Source organism: Leptonychotes weddellii, chromosome 16 (assembly GCF_054177405.1).
Source record: "Leptonychotes weddellii isolate Sample4059 chromosome 16, ASM5417740v2, whole genome shotgun sequence".
Lineage (NCBI taxonomy): Eukaryota > Metazoa > Chordata > Mammalia > Carnivora > Phocidae > Leptonychotes > Leptonychotes weddellii.
The window spans coordinates 12,895,128-12,920,476 of NC_138384.1; the positions used below are offsets into that span (position 1 = coordinate 12,895,128).

Sequence of the window (25,349 nt, forward strand, 5' to 3'; positions counted from 1 at the left end):
ATAATTGATAAAAATCCTCAGAGCTTAAGACTCTTTATAAACAGATTGTCTCTCTACGTAGCCTTTCTTTAACATCACAATCATTTTTTTTTTTTTTAAGATTTTATTTATTTATTTGACAGAGAAAGACACAGCGAGAGAGGGAACACAAACGGGGAGTGGGAGAGGGAGAAGCAGACTCCCTGCCGAGCAGGGAGCCTGATGCGGGACTCGATCCAGGGACTCCAGGATCATGACCTGAGCCGAAGGCAGTCGCTTAACCAACTGAGCCACCCAGGCGCCCCATCACAATCATTTTAATATATTTTATCATTCCATCTTGACTAACATAGAAAAGGCCAAACATTCCCTTGTAGCAATGATTTTCAAAGGGTGTACATAAGTTAGACACTCCAAGAAAAGTTTTGCAAACTATGCTCCCATTTAGAATCACTGCATCCCAAAGGAAGGGGCTCAAATGCAGAACTATGTACAACAGTCTAAAATCATGAGACTACTCCCCATCTGAATTTGCCTCTAAGTTCAAAACTGAAATTGTGGAAAGTAAAAAAATTTACAAATAAAACTGTTTCGAGCTATTTAAAAACTGCTCTCTTGATGTATCTGCATTAAAAACACTGAAAGTTTAACAGAAATGACTATACTATCATGAACAAATCAAAGCCTCCAAGAATAACCAAGATCCAAAAGGGAAACTGAAGTGCCTTCTGAAACTGACAGATTATATAACAACCCTTCCCTTCCTTCTATGCACTCAATTTAAATTTTAAAAAACAATTTCTGAAATAGAAAATGAAGAAAGTCATTTTTACAATGTCAGCAGAAAAATTACTGCTGAGGTGAATGAGAAAAACAGAAGGTAAAATATTATCAGAAAATCTTACTCTTTTTCAAACAGAAGAGTTTTTAACCTTTCCATTTAATAATAGTATAAATTAATATTTTAGCAGTGAAAAAAGAGTTCTAAGAATCGGGTATCACTGAAATTTTTATCATCCTTACTGAATCATGCTTTTAACAAATACCAGGCATTACACAAATAAATTATCCAAAAATTTGTTATTAAGATGAACTAATGAGGAAGAAGACTTTACTCTTAGGCATTAATAGGACTTTGTATTTTTTTGGCCAAGTTTTTTTTAAGATTTTATTTATTTATTTGATAGGAAGAGCACAAGTAGGCTTGAACCCAGGATCCTGGGATCACCACCCAAGCCGAAGGCAGACGCTTAACCGACTGAGCCACCCAGGAGTCCCTATGCCAAGTTTTAAGATAGTCACACTAAAAGTCATCAATGATTAGTGAGTACAATTTATTGCTTTTTGTGACACTTGTTTAAAACTTACCTAAAAATTAAACAGTGAACAGAATTTAAAGGGATAAACACTAAATTAATTCTTTTTAATATTCTCCATTGGTACAGTGACTTTGCTTCAAGAATATACATTTGCTTTATGAAGGTAGCAAATTTTGAGAGGAAAATCTAAGATTAAAGACTGGAAATGGCTGGAAAATCTAAGATTAAAGACTGGAAACTCCCATTTAGAATCACTGCATCCCAAGGAAAGGGGCTCAAATGCAGAACTATGTACAACAGTCTAAAATCATGAGACTACTACTTCCCATCTGAATTTACCTGTAAGTTCAAAAGTGAAATTGAGGAAAGTAAAAAAATTTACAAATAAAACTGTTTGGAGCAGTTTAAAAACTGCTCTCTTGATGTATTGAAAAACATCCTCTGCTGAAGGATTAACTCTCATCATACGCTACACTTCGGTGTCAGTGGCCAGCAATAGTGCTAAGAAAGTACCATGTTTCATCTTTAAGAATATTATCAAAGTTTTCAGATATTGAAAAAGAAAAAGGATGGAGGGGTGGACAATGGGTTTTTGAGGAAATATAAGGGTAGGGCATCCATTTTTGAGCAGCAACCACTAAAAATGCAACTCTAGTGTGAGTTACAGAACAGGAAAAAAATAGTAAAATCAATTAAATGTTTCTACCCCTTTGGTAACAACCTCAAATTGAGTACTACTCTGTCTCACTTAAAGCTACTTGAAAATCCCACCTGAAACACTGCTAACCTACAAATCTAGCATATGCTTAAAGACCACAGTAAACAGTCTAGCTTTTATATTCATGCAACCACAGAGATAAAAAATAACTTTTGGTTTTACTCCAAACTCCCTGAGCAAAGTCAAAAAACAAAAGACAAACTTGGAAAAAATATTTGCAACTTGCTCATAGACATGAAATCCTATATAACAGGATCCTACAAACTGATTTTCTTTTTTTTTTTTTTTTTAAGATTTTATTCATTTATTTGAGAGAGAGAATGAGACAGAGAGAGAGAGCATGAGAGGGGGGAGGATCAGAGGGAGAAGGAGACTCCCTGCTGAGCAGGGAGCCCGATGCGGGACTCGATCCCGGGACTCCAGGATCATGACCTGAGCCGAAGGCAGTCGCTTAACCAACTGAGCCACCCAGGCGCCCCTACAAACTGATTTTCAAAAAGACCAACAACTCAATATAAAATGGACAAAGAATATGGACAGTTCAAAGAAAACAAAAATAATTCAAACATATGAAATGGAGTTCAACCACCTCATAAAACAAATGCAAACCCAAGTAGGTAAATTCACTTAAAACGAATCACTGAACTGTACACTTGAAAAGTTCATGATATGCAAAATATGCCTCCATGAAGTTATTAGAAGAGAAAAAAAAATGCAAATGGAAACCATACTGAGATAGTATTTTTTAACCTATTATATTAGCAAAGTTAGACTGTCGTTAACAGTGCGAGGACATTAGTGATTGGATATAAACTGGCACAAGCTGTAGTGAGAAAGATCTGGCCTATCTAAAGTACAAATACACATACCCTTCGACACAACAATTCCACTTTTAGGAACTTAGACTACCTTTACATTCATACATGTGTAAAATAATGGTTATTATTCAACTGTAGTATTACTTTTTTTTTTTTTTTTTAAGATTTTATTTATTTGACAGAGAGACAGCCAGAGAGGGAACACAAGCAGGGGGAGCAGGAGAGTTCTGGAGAAGCAGGCTTCCCGCAGAGAAGAGAGCCTAATACGGTGCTCAATCCCAGGACCCCGGGATCATGATCCGAGCCCAAGGCAGACGCCCAACAACTGAGCCACCGAGGTGCCCCCGTAGTATTACTTTAAGCAGTAAGACTGGAGGGCACCTGGTTGGCTCAGTCAATAGAGCATGTGACTCTTGATCTCAGGGTCCTGAGTTTGAGCTTCACAATGGGTGTGGAGCCTACCTAAAATTAAATAAATAAATACTAAGACTGGAAACAAATGTCCCTTAATAAGGCATCAGTTTAATAATGATTCATAAATATCATGGAATACGGGCACCTGGGTGGCTCAGTCGGTTAAGCGTGTGCCTTTGGCTCAGGTCATGATCCCAGGATCCTGGGATCGGGCCCTGCGCTGGGCTCCCTGCTCACTGGGGAGTCTGTTTCTTCCTCTCCCACTGCCCCTCCCCCCTTTGTGCTTGCACTCGCTCTCTTTCGCTCTCTCTCTCTCCCTCTCTCAAATAAATCGCACCTTTAAAAAATAAAAGAAATATCATGGACTACTATGCTAGATACATTGAGATGAGTATGTCAAAGAAGCTGGCAAAAAAATGAGTATGTCAAAAAAGCTGGAAAACAGAATGAGGACATGGGCTAATATTCAAGACAGATTAATAAGTAGACAGCACCACACGCGTTTTACAGTGGAGGGGGCATTTCCATTGCCGGGAGATGTATAAAGTATCTCTGGAAGGATAGACACAGACAGTTGCTTATAAAAAGGTAACTAAGTAGGGGGTCCTGTATGGCTCAGTCAGTTAAGCGTCTGCCTTCAGCTCAGGTCATGATCCCAGGGTCCTGGGATCGAGCCCCCCGCGAGCCTGCTTCTCCCTCTCCTGCCCCCCCCCGCTTGTGTTCTCTCGCTCACTCTCTCCTTCTCTCTCTCAAATAAATACAAAAAGTCTTAAAAAAAACAAAAAACAAAACAGGAAACTAAGTGTCTGGAAGTAGACAGAAAGCAGGGTTTTCATCATATATTCTTTTGTATCTTTTAAATTTTGCATCAGTGAACTGTCATTATCTATTCCAAAGATAAATAATATTGGACTAGAAGTTTAAAACTGCAGGATAAAGGGAACTTATATCTAACTCATGGTTACAAAAGTTAATACAATAATATAATTAAAAAGGAGGAAAAAAAACAACCTAGGGCAATTATTCCCTCTACCAAATTGAGTAACATGTCATTTCAAAAATTAACAAAAAAGGGGCGCCTGGGTGGTTCAGTCGTTGGGCATCTGCCTTCAGCTCAGGTCATGATGGGATCGAGCCCTGCATCGGGATCCCTGCTCCATGGGAAGCCTGCTTCTCCCTCTCCCTCTGCTTGTGTTCTCTCTCTCGCTGTGTCTCTGTCAAATAAATAAATAAAATCTTAAAAAAAAAAAAATTAACAAAAAAACATTTGAGTCTTGGAATTGTTTTATGAAAACACTGAAAATTTAAGACCAAAATCTTATGAAAATACAACTTAGTAAATGGGAACAACCAGCCCTTTTTAAATAACTTAAATTCAAAATGAACGATTATTGTGCTATTCTTTTATACCTGCAATGCTATAAGAGCTTAAAAAGTTATGTCCATTCCTTATCTCTAATCCCCATGACAGCTATGCCTTTTCTGCTGGCAGTTATTTTGTATTTTTCACCGACTATCAGCTTCTTCCTTGCCAACAACACTCTTCTCAACAGCAACCTTCTCACTCTCCCCGCTACCTCCCATCCCAAAGGTCTGACTGCGATAACTTTAAGCTATTCACTGATTTTTACATTTACTTTCCAATTGTTTTTGAAGAAGCTGTGATTTTTCTTTAACTTCATAAAACCCTGCTGTGTTAAAAACCAACGTGCTAGACATTCTCATTGACACCCAGTTAGAAGGGCACACAAAAGGAAACCAACATTTGGATATACATCATAAGTTTGATACATATATATACATCAAAGGATATATATATCATATATACATACTGTGACAATTATGCACAAGCTACTATGGAAACAAGTTAGGAAGGGCACTCATTTAAGGTGAGAAACAGTAAGAAAACAGAGAAAGATTCCTATCCCTTTATGTAACACAGAGTGGAACAGAAAGAACCAATTTGATTTAGGAGCCCTAATCCTGGTTCTAGCTTAAGAGACCTAAGCAAGCTATTTCAACAACCTGGGCCTCAGTTTCCTCTTCACTAAAATAACTGAGCCACATCATGAAAGACAACCTTAACGCTGCCCTCAACTCTCTGCTTTCAAGGCAAATACAGTAGTCACTAATTCTCTACAGCTGACCCTTGAAGTGGCCTAAGAATTCTTCTCAGCAGAAACATTCCAGATCCATTAGCAAGCCTAAGAGAGGGAAGTTACCACCTCCTTTTGGAATAAATATAGTGCCTTAAGGAAGTGGTTTCCAAACTTGACTGATCAAAATCACCTGGGAGAGTTTCGAAATATGTAGGTCACCCCCGAAATATCCTGACAGAGTAGGTTTCAGGTAAAGCCTGACAACTGGATTTTTATAAACATTTTCTAGATGACTCAATATTCCAATTTTCTCCGGATTTCAAAGCAATTTTTTTTTAAAAGAAAGGTTTTTGGCCTTGTTACATTGTTCTAAAGCAAGTACAAATATTGCCCTTTATCAACATTTAATCTGGTTGCCCTTGAAAAAAGCTGCACCTATTTTGTTAGCTTTTAGAACAATTTCCCACAAGGTCAAATGCATATATACATTTGCTTTTAAATTTAACATCTAAGCTTTATGATGTGAACAATCACCTTGATGAAAGGATGCAATTAAACATTAATGGATCTGCAACTGATTGTTTAGGTCTTTTAAAAAGTTACCTTTATTTCAATTTAACATTCAGAAATAAATTTCTAGTTTATACATACAACACACACACACACACACACACACACACACACACACATTTGAAGAATAAGCCTGTAACTGCTTTACCACTATGTAGTCCGGCAACATAAAAATCTATAGGAGAGGGTGCATGGGTGGCTCAGTTGTTAAACGTCTGCCTTTGGCTCAGGTCATGATCCCAGAGTCCTGGGATCGAGCCCCGCATCGGGCTCCCTGCTCCGCAGGAAGCCTGCTTCTCCCTCTCCCACTCCCCCTGCTTGTGTTCCCTCTCTCGCTGTGTCTCTCTCTCTCTGTCAAATAAATAAATAAATAAATCTTAAAAAAAAAAAACCTATAGGAGACCGGTCTATTTTTTCATTCTTCTGGCAGGGGAAAAAAAAAAACCAACACTCCTATTGCATCCCATTTCTCCTCTTGAGAAAATTTATTATGAAATATTTCACTCAAAAATACACAAAAATCATGTAACAGTCATTAAGCCACCAGCCAGCTTTAGCAAATCTTAACATTTTGCCCTACTTATTTTATTTTACATTTTTTAATATTACAAATTCAATTGAAGCCCTCTGCATACTCTGCCTCGATTCCATTTCCCTTCTCTCCATCCCAGGAGTAACGAAAACTCAAAATTGCTGTTCATCATTGCCACGCAGTGTGTCTTTACTGCATATGTTGAGACAATTGTTTTTGAATGTTTTAAGCTTTATATAAGTATCATACCATAGTCCTGTTCTTTTCATTCAACATCTTTGAGTACTACTCACATTCAGACAAGAAACTGTAATTTAGTTCTCTTCATTGCTAATATAGTATCCCACTTGTGAATATACCACAACTTACTATTCTTTTTGTGGACATATAGATTATTCCCAATGTTTTCATATCAGAAACAATGCTGCAATGAACTCTTATAAAAGTCCCTTGTTAAATGGACAAGATTCTTGATCAGATTCAGGTTTTTCAGTTTTTATTTTATTTTGACTTAGCAAATACACTTCATAGGTGGTGGTATGAACTTTCATGAAGTATGTAATTATTTCTGGTGGTTGTCTCTCTTTTGTGACATTAGCATCGATAATGATCATCAGAGATCACAAAATAGTAATATTCTAATTCTTTTATTCTTTCATTTATTACTGGATTTTTCCTCTAAGGAGCAACTTCTTTATATGTACCATTGGGTTACCAAGAGTTCCTTTGGAAGGAACTTACCAATAATTCCTTCAGAAAGAACTACTGGTAGGAAAGGCAGGATAAATGTTTCTTTTCCTTTTATCTACTAGTTTTCAAAATGAGACCCTAGTATGCTCCAAAGATGACCAATGGAGTTTTTAAAAATTTGTTTAATACTTATGAACTCACTGGGGCCCCTGGGTGGCACAATCGGTTAAGCATCCGACTCTTGATTTGGCTCAGGTCATGATATCAGCATCATGAGATCAAGCCCCATGTCAGGCTCCCCGCTCTGTGTGGAGTCTGCTTGAGATTCTCTCCCTCTGCCCCTCTCCCTGCTCACTTGTGCGCGTGCTCAAATAAATAAAATCTTTAGATAAAAAATTATGAACTCACTGATATAAACTAACTTGGTATATTCAATTATAATTATTCTTATTAATGCTCAAATTTTATTTTGGGGCACAACAAAAAGCCACTTCTGGTGGCTACTAAATCCTTTTAACATGACCTCTGTAGTTTTTGTTTTCTGGCAAAGACAGTTCAGGCTTATTTTGGGCACAATCTGGGTTTAAAGGTGCTCAAGGCAGGAATGCCTACTATCGCCATCCAATTATAGATACATTGTAGTAAAGAAAGAAGAAAAAAAATGATTAAGGACGGAAAGTTAGGGAATTGCCATTGCTTACAGACAATAGTATTGACTATATGGAAGCAATGGAGTCTACAAGGACTCTTAGAACCAAATGCAATAATGTTGCTAAAAAGATAAATATGCAAAAATGAATATTTCCATAATACCTAAAACCTAATTATTAATGTTTTAAGACCGCTATTTGCAATAGGACAAAGAGCTCCAAGGAACCTATAAATTTCACCAAAGGTTTGTAAGACTTTATTATAGAGAACACTAAAACTTTAAGGAACATAAGTGAAGTGCTATACTGTATTGATGGAAGGGAAGACTACTATGGACAGGTAACTGAGGATAGCAAGCCAGGCTGGAACAGGAAGGAAACAGACAATGCAAGCCCAGCCTGGACAAGGTCACCAGCCCACTAGTGCCATGGGAAAATGTGGATCCAGTGCTGTCAAATCCTCCCGATTTTCTAAGAGAAACTAGAAATCCAGATTTCCATGAAAAGTTCCTTGATTTTTATGTCGGCAGCAAATTCAAAAAATTTAACGTACTGTGCAAACAAAACACATCTGTGGAAGAGTCTGGCTCCCAAGCTACCATTTTTTACTCCTACAATCTACCCACTTCTTTACTCAACTTTATTTCTGGGTCATGTTTAAGCCAGACACATGAAAGGTTATAAACCCTACAAGAAATTTATCATGGCTTTTGTTGTAAAAATGTTGAGGATACAGTCTTTTACATTACTGAGATACTCCTAGATAAAAGACCCACATAAGAAAATCTATTTTAGGGGTGCCTGGCTGGTTCAGTTGGAAGAGCATGAAACTCTTGATCTTGGGGTCATGAGTTTGAGCCCCCCATTGGGTATAGAGACATACACACATACATAAATAAATGAAAATCTATTTTAGAATTCAGTGATTTTTCAAAAAAAAATGTTTTGCTGTCCTTGAGGAAATGGTAAAGTAGTATTTGAGTTTTTTATGTACAAAACATAAATGTTTAACATTCACTAATCTAATTTACTCATCTTCATAATAACCCCATACAGTAGTATGAAGACTGTCCCCATTTTACAGATGAGGAAACTGAGAAAAGAAAGCTTAAGGATCGGGACACCCCTGGGTGGCTCAGTCAGTTAAGCCTCAGGTCATGACCCCAGGTTCCTGGGATCCAGTCCCGCATCGGGCTTCTTGCTCAGCGGGGAGCCTGCTTCTCCCTCTACCTGCTACCAGAAATTTTTAAATTATACACCTGGCTCATATTTTTATTTCTATTGAACAGCATCATGCTAGATACTGCAGTAAAAAGTAAAAAGAAACAGGTGAAATTAGTTTGAATAACAGATTTTATTTAACCCAATATATCTAAAATATCATTTCAACGTATAATCAACACAAAAATTATTAGTTAGATATTTTACAACTTTCTTTTGTACTAAGACTTCTAAATACAGTATTATTTTACACTTACAGCACATCTCAATTTGTATACTACATATCCATCAGAAATATTTTAACTGTATTTAGATTTCATAAAATTTACAATTGATAAAGTGGATTCACATACCCACGTTGTCTAAAACATTTAAAAGTTTTCCAGTAACTGCATCAAATACCCACCAAAAATTTATTTTCCTTTAATATTTGCCTCAGCTGAACTAGCCACATTTCAAGAGACCAGTGGCTATGCAGCTACTGGCTACCATAATGCATAGCACAAGTCTAACAAGTCTAATAAAATGCAATAAACGGCAGCTGTTTTTACACATAATTAAAATCAAAATGGTACTGTGATTCATACATGCAGGTGAGAGAACCTAGATAGGAATCTTTTTATGGATACATTATAAAGGAAATTCTGATGGGCAAGGTACCAAATTACTGCTTGGATAGGACCCTGACTTATTCAAATAGAAGAAACAGATGAAGGGACTTAAAATTATGATTGCTATTCCCATTCAGAAAAGTCTTTTCTTTGGTACCACAATTTTAATACAGTTTCCTTCAATATTAACACTTTCCACCTAAGAATTAAATGTTTTATCAAATAATTAAATTCCAGAACACCCAAAAAATGCCATCTAGTAAAGCTGGAAAGCATATTTTATTTAAACATAGTAATGACTCTTAGAAATATAGAAAGTGCTCTTTCACAAAATGAAATATCATCAGTCTTAAATCTATCGTATGATTTTAAATTCAACAGTTGGTCTTTAAAGAACTCCTTTAACTCCATGATGTTAATGGTGGTCATTTCTGAGTGTAGGGATTAAGTCTCCCCCCCTCCATCCTTGATTATCTTTTACAGCCCAACATATCAGATTTTTGTAAATCTAACCTAAATGTGTCTACTTAAAATCAGCCAACAAAAATATATGGACATCTATTTGCTTTATACGATGACATGCACTAAATGTATAACCACCTGGATCGCTTTTTGATGTGGTAAAAGCATATAACATGTTTTATTCAGAGGAGACAGCTGCTGCTTTTGTTTGCCTAGTACCTGGTCCTCATCCCCCTGATATTAACACCTCAATTTTCCTTTGGGAAGTTAATGCTCTCCCACACTCAATCACGTATTTCTAGAGAAAGTGACCTCATTCCCAGCCCCAAGATAAGCACAAAACTAACCCAAGTCATTCTGATAGGATTCAAAACCATCACTGTTTTAACTCAGAGGCGGGGGGAATCTCCTTCACCAGAGTTACTGAGCTGAACAAAAGATAAACATGGGCATCTTTCCAGGTAAATTAAATCTATCAAAACATTAACAATAGTTATCTTTGAAAAATGGAAACATGGGTGGTATTTTTCTCCTAATGTTGCACATTCTTTCAGTTTTGCGGTCTTTTCCTTAAAAAGACTATTTAGCATATAATACAATTCTTAAATTGAGATAAAATTTAATAGCATTAATAAGAATTAAAAAAACAACCCACTATACCCTTCTCTGTGACTCAATCCCCCTTATCACATATAAACATGGAAAGAAGAAAGCACTTATCACCAAGAGTATCATTCTCAAACTGGCCATATCTAATAATATGCATTTGTGTGTAGGAGAAAATCAGGAGACAGACCTGCATAGTGGCTATAGCAATCAAGTAATTAGGTAATTACAGCAAAACCGATAAATGCCATTATGTGGCAACCACTTAATTTCTTTTACTTAAAAACATCTGTCCTGAGTGTTCCTCCTTATATCATCGTGCATACAGAATATAATTAAGGAAACATTTAGCAAACATTTCTTAAATATTCATTATAGTCCAGCCCCTCTGACAGACCAATCACAATCTACTGGTTAATCCTGGTCAATCTTTAAGCAAGCTAGTTGTCACCATCAAAACATACTCTAATCCACATAATGAGATTCCCAATGGTAAGCACAACTGACAGCAATATCATGCCCTTCCAGGTCTACAACTTTCTCAATTCTACCCTCAGTTTCACAATGATCAGACTACATGACTATCAAAAGTATCCTGTCTTTCCTGACAGGAAAAGACTGACCGACCCTCCCTGAGCTACAGTCATTGAAACAAGAGTACCCTTGCTAGATGTGGTCTCAGCCCAGCCTACCTGTCCAAAGTGAGCAGGGTAGCCCAGCATGTGCATATATAGTAATTTTGCCACATTCCGACACCGGTATGTATTGTCTTCTTCTCTAAAAGATGATCGGATTGCAGCACATTCTTTCTGGATCATTTCTCGTTCTTCGGCTTGGGTTCGGGCTGTCCGGATGGTCCGGATCAGCTCCCGCAATCTGATGGGGGCTGGCATCCTCTGGATATGGAAAGACATTAAATAAAAATGTTCACGTTTTTTACTACCAAAACCATTCACACAACTTCCCACAAAAATTTCTAATTTTTAAGAATTCAAGATTTGCTAAAGCCAATGATACAAAGCTTCAACAAAGCTATTACATACAAATTCAACTCAGTAAATTTCTGGAAAGAATACAAACAAAAGTGTTAAGTATTAAATTAATTAAGATAAGACACAGAATATACCAATATGTAAAATAAATCATTATTATCAAAATATCTTAGGAACAAACTCAACTCAAATCTCTACTCAATCCTTAAAGTAATTAAAAAAAGGTCTATGCCTAACCTTAGAGAAGACAAATATTTTCTGCTCAACTGTTAATATAACACAACAAATTATCAGATGAATATTGAATATGATCACAAAATTCAACTCAAAATGAGAGATTACAAGACCAATTACCATATTTAAACACTTTTCCAAGAAACAATAATCATCTCAGTACACTGGATACTCTTTGAAAATTTTGATGAGGGGGTGCCTGAGTGGCTCAGTCGTTAAGCGTCTGCCTTCGGCTCAGGTCAGGATCCCAGGGTCCTGGGACTGAGCCCCGCATCGGGCTCCCTGCTCTGGGGGAAGCCTGCTTCTCCCTCTCCCACTCCCCTTGCTTGTGGTTCCCTCTCTGGCTGTGTCTCTGTCAAATAAATAAATAAAATCTTTGAAAATTGTGACGAGGCAAAAATAATAAACCAATCTTAGAGGGTAAGACTACAGGTTAAAGGATAAGACCCTGGGGAGGGTATGTGCTATGGTGAGTGCTGTGAATTGTTTAAGACTGATGAATCACAGACCTGTACCTCTGAAACAAATAATACATTATGTTTAAAAAAAAAAAAAAAAGAAGATAGTAGGAAGGGAAAAATGAAGAGGGGGAAATCAGAAGGGGAGATGAACCATGAGAGACTATGGACTCTGAGAAACAAACTGAGGGTTCTAGAGGGGAGGGTGGTGGGGGGATGGGTTAGCCTGGTGATGGGTATTAAAGAGGGCACGTATTGCATGGAGCACTGGGTGTTATACGCAAACAAGGAATCATGGAACACTATATCAAAAACTAATGATGTAATGCATGGTGATTAACATAACATAATAAAATAAAATTTAAAAAAAGACTACTAGAGTCATATTCTCATATTTTTTAAATTAATAATAATAACAGTAATAAAGGACCTTTAACAGCCAAAACAAGAAAAAAAAAAGACAAAGTTGGAGAAATTGCACTACCTAATCTGAAGAAATACTACAAAGCTACAGTAATTAGGACAATGTGGAAATGAATTTAAGAGCAGACTCAGAGGGGGCGCCTGGGTGGCTCAGTTGGTTAAGTGACTGCCTTCGGCTCAGGTCATGATCCTGGAGTCCGGGGATCGAGTCCCACATCGGGCTCCCTGCTCGGCAGGGAGTCTGCTTCTCCCTCTGACCCTCCCCTCTCTCATGCTCTATCTCATTCTCTCTCTCAAATAAATAAATAAAATCTTTAAAAAAAAAAAGAATAGACTCAGAATAATGGAGCAAAATAGAAACTTTAGGAATAGACCCACACAAATAAGCTCAACTGATTTTCAACAGAGAGGCTAAGGTTAGTCAATAAGAGAAAGGGTATTCCTTCAACAAATGGTGCTGGCACAACTTGGTATCTATATGGAGAAAAAATTAAGCTTGGATCCTAACCTCATATAATACACAAAAATTAATTCAAAATGGGTCATAGCCCTAAACAATAAAGCCAAAACTAAAAAATCTTCCATTAGAAAACATAGGAGAAAATCTTTGGGAACTTAGGTTAAGCAGAGATTTCATATATAACAAGTACAAAATATGAAAGAAATAATAAATTTGACTTGACAAAAAGTTAGAAGTTTTGTTTTTCACAAGATGCAAATAAGGCAAGCCACAGAGAAAAAAAATAAAATTCCTATCTTACAAAGGGTATGTATTCAAAATATATAATTTTACAACTCAATAATAAGACATCTTATTTAAAAATGAGTAAAAGATTTGAATAGACACTTCTCGAAGAATGGCCATAAACACATGAAAACATGCTTAATGTTATTAGTCAGCAGGGAAATGCAAATTAAAACTATAAGATATCACCCTACACCATTAGAATGGCTAAAATTTAAAAGACTGGCCATACCAAGTGTTGGCAGGGATGTAAAACTTTTTTTTTTCATTATGTTCAGTTAGCGAGCATATAGTAGTACATCATTAGTTTTTGATGTAGTGTTCAACGATTCATTAGTTACATATAACACCCAGTGCTCAACTTTCATAGACAACTCATGGAATGCAAATGGAATGGTTCAACTACTTTGGGAAAGTCTGGCAATTTTTTATAAAATTAAATATATACTTAGGATTCAGCAAATCCACTCAGTATTGACCAAAAAGCAATGAAAATATACGTTCTCACCAAGACTTGTACACAAATGTTCACAGGAGCTTCATTTATAATTACTAAAAACTAGGAACAACTCAAATGTCCATAAACTGGTGAATAATAATGGTATACACACATAAATGAATACTTCTCAGAATAAAACAACATAACACGGAAGAGTCTCAAAAACATGCTGAGCAAAAGAAGCAGGAACAAGAAAGTACACACTGTATGATTTCACTTATATGAAACTCTAGGCTAATCTACAGTGATGCTAAAGAGATCAATGATTGCCTGGGGTTGAGGGTGGGGATGGGAATCAACTGGGATGCAAGGAAACCTTCTGGGGTGACAGAAATGTTTATGATGGGTATGTATACACCTCTCAAAATTCAATGAACTGAACACTTACAACAAGTGCATTTTATTGTATGTATATTATACCTCAATAATGTTAAGAAAAATGATAAAAATTAGATAAAAATATCAATCATCTTCAGTACATACAAGCTGTGGAATCCTTAAACCAGTAATACTCAAAGTTGTTCTAATCACACAAACCAGGAAGATATCCCAGTCCCATTAGTTCACTATAGCATCATTCCTCAAGGTAGGATAGTATATCAGGAATTTTTTAGAAAAGTTCTCTAGGTATTGGTATTTTCCTCCCTAAGGCCCCCTTAAGATCACATGTACTAAACTATATAAAGCTTCTTGTATAATATTTTGTTACTTTTTAATAGAAATACTGTGGGCCTAGTGTTTAAACATTTGTACATTCACTGTCTTCATTGTTTCATTTGTTCCAACCCATTTTGAAGGGCAGAGATCATTATCCCTGCTTTGCCCATGAAGAAACTTCATCTCAGAGCAATTACGCACTTAAGATCACAAGGTGGTAAATGACAGAGCCAGCACTTGAACTCCAAGGCCAGAGTTCTTCTCAATACTTGAAAAATGAACATTATCTTTACAGATAAAATTATATGACTGCTAGGATTTGTTTCAAAATACTCCAGGGGAAAAAGTATTGAGGAGGGGAAAAAAAGAAACAAAATAGGCAAAATGCTGAACGCTGCTGAGGGCACATGATAAGTATATCAAGTTACATTGTATTATTCTCTATTTTTATTTATATTAGAAATTTTCATAATCAAAAGCTTTTTAAAAGTCAAAAAGCTTCGGGATGCCTGGGTGGCTCAGTTGGTTGGGCGACTGCCTTTGGCTCGGGTCATGATCCTGGAGTCCCGGGATCAAGTCCCGCATCGGGCTCTCTGCTCAGCAGGGAGTCTGCTTCTCCCTCTGACCCTCCCCCCTCTCATGCTCTATCTCATTCTCTCTCTCAAATAAATAAATAAAAAGAAGAAAAAAAATCTTTAATAAAAAAAATTAAAAAAAAAAGCTTCAATAAACAAAGCATTTAAGTCTTTAAAATTTTTCATAAATAGGGGCACCTGGGTAGCTCAGTTGGTTAAGCATCCAACTTGGTTTTGGCTCAGGTCCTGACCTCATGGCTCGTGATCACAATCCAGCCCTGAGTCAAGGGTCCGTGCTTAGCATGAGTCTGCTTGGATATTCTTCTCCCTCTGTCCCTTACCCTGCTCATGCACATGCGTTCACTCGCTCTCTCTCTCAAATAAATACATCTTTAAGAAAAAAAAAAAAATCTTATTTGGGATGCCTGGCTGGCTCAATGGGAGGATCATGCGACTCTTGATCTCAGGGTTGTGAGTTCTCTACACACACTGGGTCGTAGAGATTACCTAAATAAAGATTTTTTTAAAAAAATAATCTTACTTATCATTAACCCAAATTTGGTGTGCGGGGAACAAAAGAAGACTAAGGCAACTAAAAAAAATCAAGGTCAATTAGTGATACTCTGCTGGAAAATAACTTTTCTCTACGAAGGCCTCGATAATTCTATAAAGCAAACAAGACTATTAGAAAAAGCCTAAATCTATTTCCAAAACACTTAGTCCAACGGCGGGGAAAAAATCACAAGAGTTTAAGCCAGCTGAGAGACAAACAAGTTACCTGGAGCCATTTCTCAGCTCAGCCACAGAATCACAGACATACAGTTTATGCCACTAGCTTTTTATGGAGGAAATTGAGGACCCAGGCTGTTAAATACCTTGTACAAGGTCAAAGAATTAATTACTAGCCTGACTCACATCTTGTGATTCCCCCAATCAGCACTCTTTCTCCAGCACCAGGATATCTCTAGAGAAAGCAGTAATTTTTTTTCCTTGGCTGTGACAACCTACTTCTACTTATTTCTTTTTTTTTATCACAAGAAAATCTCTTAGGCATGAATGAAAAAGTTAATTTACAGAATAAAGAACAGTATATTTGAAAATTCATTCTAAGTTCAAAACTAAACAAAAAGTTCTAGTTCCAGGGAAGATGAAGTAAACACACTCCAAGGAGACACCTGTCTCTCCCTCTGACCGTAACTATAAATCCTGGATAAAATGCATACCACAGCTACCCAAGGACTCTGAAAAGTAAATGACAGCAGATTCGAGAAAGAGAGAATTTGAAGTTCCATCAAAATGGCAAGAGGTTATCCTTTTTCCTCCAGTATTGCCCAGCCTGGACCCAATGGCAACCCAAAACCCGAAGTGCTCAGAGTACAGAGAAGGAGCTCTAAGGAAAACCCTATCTCTCTGGTCCAGGAAGCCAGAAAAGAAGGACGGGAGAAATTCTCTCTTTTGGCTTTTTATTTTTTCCTTCCCTCCACCCCTGCCTCTAGGCAACACTGCAATGGGGGTGGCTGTGGCAGAACAGCAATGAACAGGCAGGCAGGCATCTAAAAACTGGGGAAAGGGAACTCTTCTGACTAGAGGAGTTGTAAAAGAGCATGGAGTAAATCACTTTATTCTCCCACTGCATGATAAAAGAGTGAATTCAGGGGCACCTGGGTGGCTCAGTCGTTGAGCATCTGCCTTCGGCTAGGGTCGTGATCCCGGGGTCCTGGGATCGAGCCCCGCATCGGGCTCCCTGCTCAGCTGGAAACCTGCTTCTCCCTCTTCCACTCCCCCGCTTGTGTCCCCTCTCTTGCTCTCTCTGTCAAATAAATAAATAAAATATTTTTTAAAAAAAGAATGAATTCACCAAGAAAATACAACAATCCTAATTGCAAATGTGTATAACAATAGAGTTAAAAAATACATGAATCAGAAATTGACAGGTATCAAAGATATCCCAATTATAGAGACTTCAACATGCCCCCTAATGATAAAATTACAGAGTATCAGGGGCTTCCGGGTGGCTCAGTCGTTAAGCGTCTGCCTTCGGCTCAAGTCATGATCCCGGGGTCCTGGGATCAAGCCCCACATCGGGCTCCCTGCTCAGCAGGAAGCCTGCTTCTCCCTCTCCCACTCCCCCTGCTTGTGTTCCTGCTCTTGCTATCTCTCTATCAAATAAAGAAATAAAATATTTTTTAAAAAATTACAGAGTATAAGCAAAGATATAAAAGACCTGAATGCCATCATCAACCGACTGGATCTAACCAATAGTTATGGAACACCTCAACCAACAACAGCAGAATATACATTCTTTTCAAGTGCATACAGAACATTCACCAACATAGACCATTTCCTGGGTCATTAAAAAAAAAAGTTAATAAATTAAATGAATGGAAATCATATAAAATAAGGTACAGTCTGACCATTAATAGAATTAAACTAAAAATCAGTAACAGAAAGCTAACTGGAAAATTCTCCATGGACTTGGAAATTAATACATTCCCAAATAATCCATTGGTGAAAGAGGAAATATCAAGGGACATTAGTAAATATATGGAACTGAACAAAAACATAAACACACATTAAAATTTGTGGTACACACTTAGGTAGTGCTTAATGGGACATGAACAGCATTAAATTCTTGTGTCAGAACAGCAGAAACATCTCAAACAATCTAAGCTTCCATTTAAGAAACTAGAAAAAGAGAAAAATAAATCCAAGAGAAGTAGAAAAAAGCAAATAATAAAAAATAGAAATCAATGAAATTAAAAACAGACATTAGGTCAAGTCAACGAAACCAAAAGCCGGTTCTTTGAGAAGACTAGTAAAACTGATAAACATCTGGCTAGATGATAAAAGAGAAATAACACAAATCACCAGTATTAGTAATGAAAAGGGGATATCACCACAAACATTTAAATGATAATCAAGCGCCTGGGTGGCTCAGTCCTTAAGCATCTGCCTTCGGCTCAGGTATCACAATGCACATCACAACTGGACATTCATATGCAAAAAAACTGAACTTCAACCTAAATCTCACACCTTATAAAATACTAACTCAAAATGGAGCACAGATCTAAATGTAAAACATACAACTATAAAAAACTGTTAGAAGACGACAGAGGAGAAAATCTTCATGACCTGGGGTTAGGCAAAGAGTTCTTAGACATCATATCAAAGTCACACCCATAAAAGAAAAAATTATAAAACTGGACTTCATAAAAATTACAGACTTTTACACTATTAAAAACATTGTTAAAAAAATGAAAAGACAAGTTACAGATTGCGATATTTGCAAACTGCATCAAACAAAGGACTTGTAACCACACTATTAAAAAGAACTCTCAAGGGGCACCTGGGTGGCTCCACTCGTTAAGCATCTGCCTTCAGCTGAGGTCATGATCCCAGGGTCCTGGGATTGAGGCCCACATCGGGCTCCCTGCTCAGCGGGAAGCCTTCTCCCTTTCCCACTCCCCGTTTGTGTTCCCTCTCTCGCTGTGTCTCTCTCTGTCAAATAAATAAATAAAATCTTAAAAAAAACTCTCAAAACACAGCAGTTAAACCCAATTTTTAAAAATGGGCATTAAGGGGGGCGCCTGGGTGGCTCAGTTGGTTAAGTGACTGCCTTCGGCTCAGGTCATGATCCTGGAGTCCCTGGATCGAGTCCCGTATCGGGCTCCCTGCTCGGCAGGGAGTCTGCTTCTCCCTCTGACCCTCCCCCCTCTCATGTGCTCTCTCTCATTCTCTCTCTAATAAATAAATAAAATCTTTAAAAAAAAAATGGGCATTAAGGGGCTCCTGGGTGGCTCAGTCGGTTAAGCATCTGCCTTCGGCTCAGGTCATGATCCCAGGGTCCTGGAATTGAGCCCCACATCCGGCTCCCTGCTCAGCGGAAAGCCTGCTTCTCCCTCTCCCTCTGTCTGCTGCTCTGCCTACTTGTGCCCTCTCTCTCTCTGTCAAATAAATAAATAAAATTTTTAAAAGTAAATAAATAAAAATAAAAATGGGCATTAAGTTTTAAGAATCTTGAATTCAGAAAGCAGCAGGATCAAAGTTTTTAATCAAGAAAATGAAAAAAAAAAGTTTAACAGTTCAGCACCCATTAACTACAGTTAACAGAGAAAACAGTATCATAAATGATATCAACATAAGCATCATTTATATCCATTTCAAAGGGGGCAGGGAAAATGTAAAAAATATGTAATCAGAAGTTAGCTTCATGCATCTCTTCTTTTTCCTCCTTATTCAATTCGTCACACTATCCCATAGATGACCTAAGTAATAGGGGAACTCATGTTACACCAAAAAGTTGCCAACCACTCTTTAAACAAATATTTGCTGAGCCTTCTCTATGTCAGGCATTGCAATAAATGCTGGTGACTGCCAAGGTCATGATCTCTACCCTTAAGAACTCAAAAGTCCAGTGAGGAAAACAGATTTTTTACAATTCCAGCAATATAAAAAAGCAGCAAGAACTGTTCTGGGGTTTTCTGGGGTTTTTTGGGGTTTTTTTGTTTTTTTGTTTGTTTTTTTGTTTTTTAAGCAAGAACTGCTTTTGTTGACCAGTGACAGAATAGAAAATTATATTTATGGTAAGCTAAAAGTGTGTCACATGGCCAAACTAATTCAATATATTTAGAAAATTTTTCTTTTCCAAAATTAAGTGCCTTCTTGATCAGCCCAACAATTCCAAAATCCCATGTAGAAAGAGATCTACAGCACAGTACCAGCCCACAATTTCTCATCCAAAACTTTTAAGAACAAAACTTAGAATTTTCTGAATTTTAGAAAAGCAATGCAGTGCATATATTACAGGTCATAACTCGCCTACTATGTCTGGGGCAGCAGTTCCATTATCGAACAGTATTTCTGCAGCACCATATATGAATATTCACTCACACCAAATGAAAAAAAAATAAATACCACATCTTCATGTCTGGTCATATCAGATTTTAACACCAAAAGAATTATGAAGAACTTCTGAGGTTTTGTTTAATTTCAGAAACTGATATAAAAGGATTGTGGAGACTTACCCTTATCCAATGACCCTAACCGTTGTTTAAAATGATGACCCTGGAGTGAAATTACCTGATTTTTATCCCAGCTCTACCACTTATCAGCTGTGTGTCCTGAGCAAATGACTTAACATCCCAGAGCTTCACTGTCCTTATCTATAAAATGGGGAGAGTACCTACCTCAAATGACTGTTACAAGAATTAAATGAGAACACATGTAAAATTCTTAGCACAGTGCCACGCACACAGTATGCACTAAACAAAAGTTGGTCATAATGGTTGGCTATATAAACCATCCTCGAATGAATTAATTCTAAGCAAAAATAAGTTACAAAAAGATACAGTACTAATATTTTATAAAGCTTTAAAATGTATAAAAGAACCTATTCTTTAGAGATACAAAAATGCAGTAAGAGAATAAGAACATGCATGTGAAACATAAAGATCAACAAAGTGGCACATCTGGGAGAGGGGAATATGATGAGGAACAGAATAATACACAGGAGGCTTCAGCTATATTGGTGATGCTTTATTTCTGAGACTAGGTAGTGGGTAAATGAATATTTATCATTATTCTCCATATGTTTTATGTCTGAAATGCTTCATATTAAAAAATTAAATTCAGAGACACCTGGGTGGCTCAGGGGGTTAAGCATATGCCTTTAGCTCAGGTCATGATTCCAGGGTCCTGCATCGGGCTCCTTGCTCAGCAGGGAGCCTGCTTCTCCTTCTGCCTGCCACTCCCCCTGCTTGTGCTCTGATAACAAATAAAATCTTTAAAAAAAATAAAATAAATAAAAGTTAAATTCAAATACATCTAATCTATGCAGTGAATATTGTAGACCTCATAATCTAGAAAACACAACCTACTTGCCCTTATTACAATGTTGAGAATTTCCTTACTTTTCAGGGCACCTGGGTGGCTCAGTTGGTTAAGCAACTGCCTTCAGCTCAGGTCATGATCCTGGAGTCTCAAGATCCAGTCCCGCATCAGGTTCCCTGCTCAGCAGGGAGTCTGCTTCTCCCTCTGACCCTCCCCCCTCTCATGCTCTCTCTCTCTCTCATTCTCTCTCTCAAATAAATAAAATCTTAAAAAAAATAAAATAAAAAAGAATCTCCCTACTTTTCAAGAATTTTTACTTGCCTTTCAAAATTCTCAAAAACCACAAGATTCCTTAAAATACAACAGCTTAAACAATCTATTATTAGTAATAATAACAAGCTACCATGTTTTTAAAAATAAAGCATGAATATGGTGTATAGTGATGACTCAGCTAAACAGAACATAGATGAGAACTCAAAACACATGTTTATAACTTCATGCAACAATACTGACAGCATCACATCAACATACTAAAACATCTACTTTATTTGCACGCTCTAATTTACAAATTAGAGAACTGGAGGGGGTGTAGAGGAGGGTGGGAACCAGGAGACAGAGGCTGTTTTAGGGAAGAACACTGATGGTGGTCAAACTGTCATCTAACAGTAAGGGAAGAAACAGTAGCCAGAAATGTAAACAAAACCTATATATAGCAGAAACAAGTATCCAAACAGCACAGTAGCAAGATTAATAAATTCTACAAATTTGCTATACAACACTGTGCCTACAGATAACAATACTGTATTGTGCAACTGAAAATTTGTCAAGAGTTGGGGCGCCTGGGTGGCTCAGTTGGTTAAGCGACTGCCTTCGGCGCAGGTCATGATCCTGGAGTCCTGGGATCGAGTCCCGCATCGGGCTCCCTGCTCAGCGGGGAGTCTGCTTCTCCCTCTGACCCTCCTCCCTCTCATGCTCTCTGTCTCTCATTCTCTCTCTCTCAAATAAATAAATAAAATCTTTAAAAAAAAAAAAATTTGTCAAGAGTAGAAATTGCTTGCATTTTTACCACAATTTTTAAGTTTGTGTCCTTTAAATCACAGATTTTTATCCTATAAAGATCTTTAAATGATTAATCAAAGAAAAAGATCAAATCACTGGTAAATCTCAGCCTTTGAGTTCCATAATAATTACCTTAATTTATCTTTTGTTTTACAAATCCAAAATTAAAGACTTTATCTTAAACACACACACACACACAGCATAGTCATCTGAGCCTATTTAGTGTACTAGCAAAAAGCATTCAACTCCCCCTCAAGTCTTAAGATTGTTAAATAACAAAGAGTACCATAATTGGTTTTTATAAGACCCTGATTTATCAAGAAATGGTTCAATAACATCAACATTTAACATTTAATACAGAGGATAGAAAACCTTAATATAAAATTGTATCCTAACATCAAATTATATCCATTAAATATGTTTATTAGTGCATTTATGTATATAATTTATAATTTAATCCATAGTGCATTTATAATCCAATTACAGACATTAAATACTGTTTATACCTCAATAAAGCTGTTTTTTAAAACTAAGATGACAATTACATGAAAAAAAATTATACCTGTGGAATAACCAATTTCTAAAAATTGTATAGTACAGTTCAGATACTGTCTGCTCTTACTAAACTACTTGACCCATTCAAGACTGAGAAAGATACGTTAAAGTCTACCACTATAGGGGTGCCTGAGTGGCTTAGTCAGTTAAACGCCTGCCTTCAGCTCTAGTCATGGTCCTGGGATCAAGCCCCACATGGGCCTCCCTGCTCAGCAGGAAGCCTGCTTCTCCTTCTCCCTCTGCCCCTCACCTCATCCCTACTCACAATCTCTCTAAAATAAATTTTAAAAACTTTTTTATTTTTATTTTTTTATTAAGGGATTCCTGGGTGGCTCAGTCAATTATGTGTCTGTCTTCGTCTTGGGTCATGATCTCAGTGTCCTGGGATTGAGCCCCGTGCCTGGCTCCCTGCTCAGCTCAGCAGGGATTCTGCTTGTCCCTTTCCCTCTGCCTCTCCCCCCACCCGGCCATGCTCTCTCCCTCTCCCTAATAAGTACATAAAATCTTAAATAAAAAATTTAATTAAGAAAAATAAAGTCTACCAGTATAATTGTGTTTCTGTCCATTTCTCCTTTTATATCTATGTACATTTAGTATTTCAATAGTTGTATTCAATACCTATGTGTCCATCTGTTTTATATTTACAAAGTTGGTACACTGTAAAAATAAAATGTCCTCTTTTGTCCTAAAATACTTCCTAGGGTAGGAACACAGAAAAATCAAAATTCTAACTTGTTAAGATACAGAGACTGCAGATAAATGTATTTATTTCATTAGTGGCTCTTTGATAAATAATGTTGAGGGGTGCCTGGGTGGCTCAGTCAGTTAAGCATTCGACTCTTTTTTTCTTCTTTTTCTTTTTTAAAGATTTTATTGATTTGAGAGAGAAAGAGAGAGACAGCAAGAGAACACAAGCAGGGTGAGCAGCGGAGGGAGAGGGAGAAGCAGGCTCCCCGCTGAGCAGGGAGCCCAATGTGGGGCTCGATCCCAGGACCAGGGGATCATGACCTGAGCCGAAGGCAGACACTTAACCAACTGAGCCACCCAGGTGTCCCTAAGCATCCGACTCTTGATTTTGACTCAGGTCATGATCTCAGGGTTGTGAGATTGAGCCCTGTGTCGGACTCTGTGCTGAGTGTGAAACCTGCTTGGGATTCTCTGTTTCCCTCTCCTGCCCCTCTCCCCTCACCACCACCCCCCCACACACACACTCTCTCTCTCAAAAAAAATAAAATAAAAAATGTTGAAAAATAAGGAGAACATAAGCAAGTATGAATTTCATTTCAAATGTTTCTATCCAAAATGTAAACAAAATTAGGTTTTGGAGCTTAAGCTAAATTAATTACTTGATATACCCCAAAAATAACCAAAATTATGAATGCTTACTATAGGAAAGAAACACAAAAGACAAAAAACCAATGACTATGTTCCAATTCTCCTAAAACTTGTTCCAAAACGGAGAAAATGGTTATTTTCCAAAATCTCCACAAATCTCTTTGATATCTTAAAAAAGATTTTATTTATTTATTTGAGAGAAAGAGAGAGCACACATGTACGCCTGAGTCAGGGGGTGGGGGCAGAAGGAGAAGGACGCAGGGCTTGATCCCAGGATACTGGGACCATGATCCAAGCCGAAGGCAGAGACCCAACCTACTGAGCTACCAGGCACCACACAAATCTCTAATTAATAAAGATTTTCCTCATACTGCAATACTAACCTCAAGCCATGATTAGCTTTTTTTTTCTTTGAAATGTGTACTTTTCCCACTCAACTATAAGCTCCTAAAGGCCAGATCCTTGTTAGTCTTAATTATCCTTGTATTCCCCTTACCTAAGAGTAGGAACTTGAGAAATACTGTATTTAAATGAATTCTAAATGTTAAAGAGCCTTAGATAAAGAAAATGCACTTGTCCTTTCCAAAACAAAGTAAAGGTGCACTGGCTACTTACCAACAACCATGGGAACGCATCAGGACTCAATGCAGTCCTCTATTCTACCCTGCTCAGTTAACTTACTTTCTACTTCTCAGCTCATACTACCTGGCTGTAACCTCTGAACCACTGACAGCCCAGTTAAGAACATATAACCAAAAAGCTGGGGCTTTCTTCCCCCAAACCTGAAGCTATGTGAGCTCTAATCTAAAAAAAATCCTAGGGGCAACTGAGTGGCTCAGTTGTTAAGCGTCTGCCTTTGGCTCAGGTCATGGTCCCGGGGTCCTGGGGTCCTGGGATCGAGCCCCGCATAGGGCTTCCTGCTCGGCGGGAAGCCTGCCCTCTCCCACTCCCCCTGCTTGTGTTCCTGCTCTTGCTCTCTCTCTCTGTCAAATAAATAAATAAATAAATAAAATCTTAAAAATAAATCAATAAAACCTAAATTAAAAGCAATTTCTCAATATTAAAATTACCTCCTTTTCTATCCAACACAAAAACTGTACTTAAAGTCTTTCTTGCTAAACAATGAGAAAAGATTCAAGAAATTAGATTTCAATTAACTCTGCCAGTGATTACCCTATAACATCCAGTCACAGATTTAAGTATGGCTAAGAACACTCAAGGGACCTAAGTTAACACTAGGCAAAACCCTCCAAAAGCAGTTACTGTGCTCTCTCACCCACATTCTCCACATGGCCTTCT

The 25,349-nt window shown here is 37.5% G+C and overlaps 1 protein-coding gene across 1 annotated transcript in view; it reads right to left on the reverse strand.

Moving 5' to 3' along the window:
• AP1G1 (adaptor related protein complex 1 subunit gamma 1) overlaps positions 1 to 25,349 on the reverse strand; it is a 77,879-nt gene that overhangs the window by 42,137 nt on the left and 10,393 nt on the right. Inside the window, 1 exon segment of the mRNA XM_081806395.1 lies at positions 11,382 to 11,585. Coding sequence (XP_081662521.1) covers positions 11,382 to 11,582 — 201 coding nt within the window. The 5' untranslated portion in view covers positions 11,583 to 11,585.